At 35.0% G+C, this 1,929-nt stretch overlaps 1 protein-coding gene across 1 annotated transcript in view; it reads left to right on the top strand.

Annotated features, from left to right (window-relative positions):
• The window catches only part of PAPSS1 (3'-phosphoadenosine 5'-phosphosulfate synthase 1), a 36,488-nt gene that overhangs the window by 5,447 nt on the left and 29,112 nt on the right, over positions 1–1,929 (top strand). Inside the window, exon 2 of the mRNA XM_005418167.2 lies at positions 6–17. Within this exon, the coding sequence (XP_005418224.2) occupies positions 6–17 (12 nt within the window). The remainder of the gene's footprint in view (positions 1–5; positions 18–1,929) is intronic.

Raw genomic sequence — 1,929 nt, forward strand, 5'->3', positions numbered from 1 at the left:
CACAGTCTGGTTAACAGGTACAGCCATGGATTTCTGAGGATCCTTTCATTTTAGTTGCTCCTTTGAAAAGCTACTTAGCTGTAGCTCTTTTTTGCATGCAAAGTTGAATGTTTGTGAAATCTAAGACCTTGATGCAATTTTATTACTATTTTTAGGTAGACTAGCAGGAAGTTGCTCTGGGACAAATAGTAACTTGAGAATATATTTTGTTCAGAGCTCTGAGAGGGTTGTTTTTTTGATACTGTCTGCTACTTAATTCTGGTTTCCTTTGTATGTGTTGCTTTTTTTCCTCCTTTCTTTTTGTTTTAATCAATTCTGTCTCTTTGTACTGTCCATTTTATCTCTTTAGAAATGAAATGCAATGCAGCTTTGTTTTTGTAAGAGTCTGTACTTCTGGATCTTTTCTGTAAAAGCCTCTTCTCTTTGGATTCTTATTGTCTCCTTGGTTTGAAATAACATTTCAACATAAACCTATGCCATTGGACAGCAATTGCATGTTTGGACAATGCATACTGGCAGTTATTTTTGAAGTCAGCTCTGTGGGGCTTTTTTTTGTAAATAGAGAAGATAAATACATTCTGGAAGACGTTTTTTATTTCGTAACAGCGAGGAAAATTTTTCTGTCTTTCAAAGTTTTTGGAAGCTTTAAAATATTCCCTGTAAAGTTGTTTTTTTTTTATTTTTAGTTAATCTGCTAATTTTAAAAAATAGCAAAATATATAATTTAATTGGCTTGTAAACATTTAGAACATTGTTGTATTGCAACATAAAAGATAAAAACTATTAGGGAAACTTACTACATTTACATTAAGTAAAACTGATTTCCACTAGTGTTAGTAAATGTGTGTGAAATGTAAAGCAGTCATTGATAAGAAACTGCTGAGAGCCATTCCAAGCAGATTTGCTTGCTGTCATGTATTTCATTGGGCAAAGAATGGAGCCCTTTCTCTCCCTGTTTCCATCGCACAGCTCCAGCCTCTCTCAATGCTTGAATGATCTGGTGAGCTGCCTTTCTGTTTCTTCTGGTAATTCATTAATCTAATTTTGAAAAAGGTCATGAAAAAAAATGTGTTCTCAGTTATCTACATGGCAACATTTTCCGGTCAATGTTCTTTTTAAACAAATGTAATCTTAATGTTCAATTTTCTTTTTTTTTTCAGGAAGGAGGGTGGTTGTAAGATATCAAGAATATGTGTGGGAAGCTAGGTTATTGAAGATGTTTGAGCAGTAATGTGAAAGGGTGAAAAGGACTGTAGGCATTGAAGTAAGCAATATTAGCCATTCTAGAACCATGCAAACATGAGTCTCAAAATTCTAATAGGTATTAGAATAAAAGCTGAAATATTGGGACACTCCAAGACTCTCACTTTGTCAGCACTCATGGAGTTGGAGTGTATGGAAAGATCTTTCAGGGATTGCTTTTCATTTTTCAAGGTAACCTTTATTTGAGAGCTCTTTTTTAGTGAATGTGGAGTCAGAGGGTCCTAGTAAAGAATACTGAGGAATTCAGCAAAAATGTGGAAAACCATTGCTTTCATGTGTAAAATAATATGCAATTTTTAGAGTGTAAGTTATTTTAAAGACTTGTCAGCTTGAGGATTGTTTTTAAATACGTTAATGTATAACCTTAACTTTTGCAATTCATTACATGATGGAGACCAAATGATGTGTGAAAAGACAGAGCATGTGAGTGAATAGCAAGCTAGATGTGGGGACAAAAATGGCAAGCCAAAGACCTCAGTGAGAAGTAAATGAAGAAGTTGCTGAAATCTTCTTTTGGACAGTTGTGCCTGTTTTCTGTGATGGGGGTGTACGTAATTGCTGCCAAAAGAAGATTGTTCTGTTTCCTGCCTTGTGTTCCTTCTCTTGCCTTGCACAGGCTGTACCTCTTGCCCAACTCAACACTGAGCTGATTCAACTTAGGAAATC

This window comes from Geospiza fortis, unplaced genomic scaffold (assembly GCF_000277835.1).
Source record: "Geospiza fortis unplaced genomic scaffold, GeoFor_1.0 scaffold11, whole genome shotgun sequence".
NCBI lineage: Eukaryota > Metazoa > Chordata > Aves > Passeriformes > Thraupidae > Geospiza > Geospiza fortis.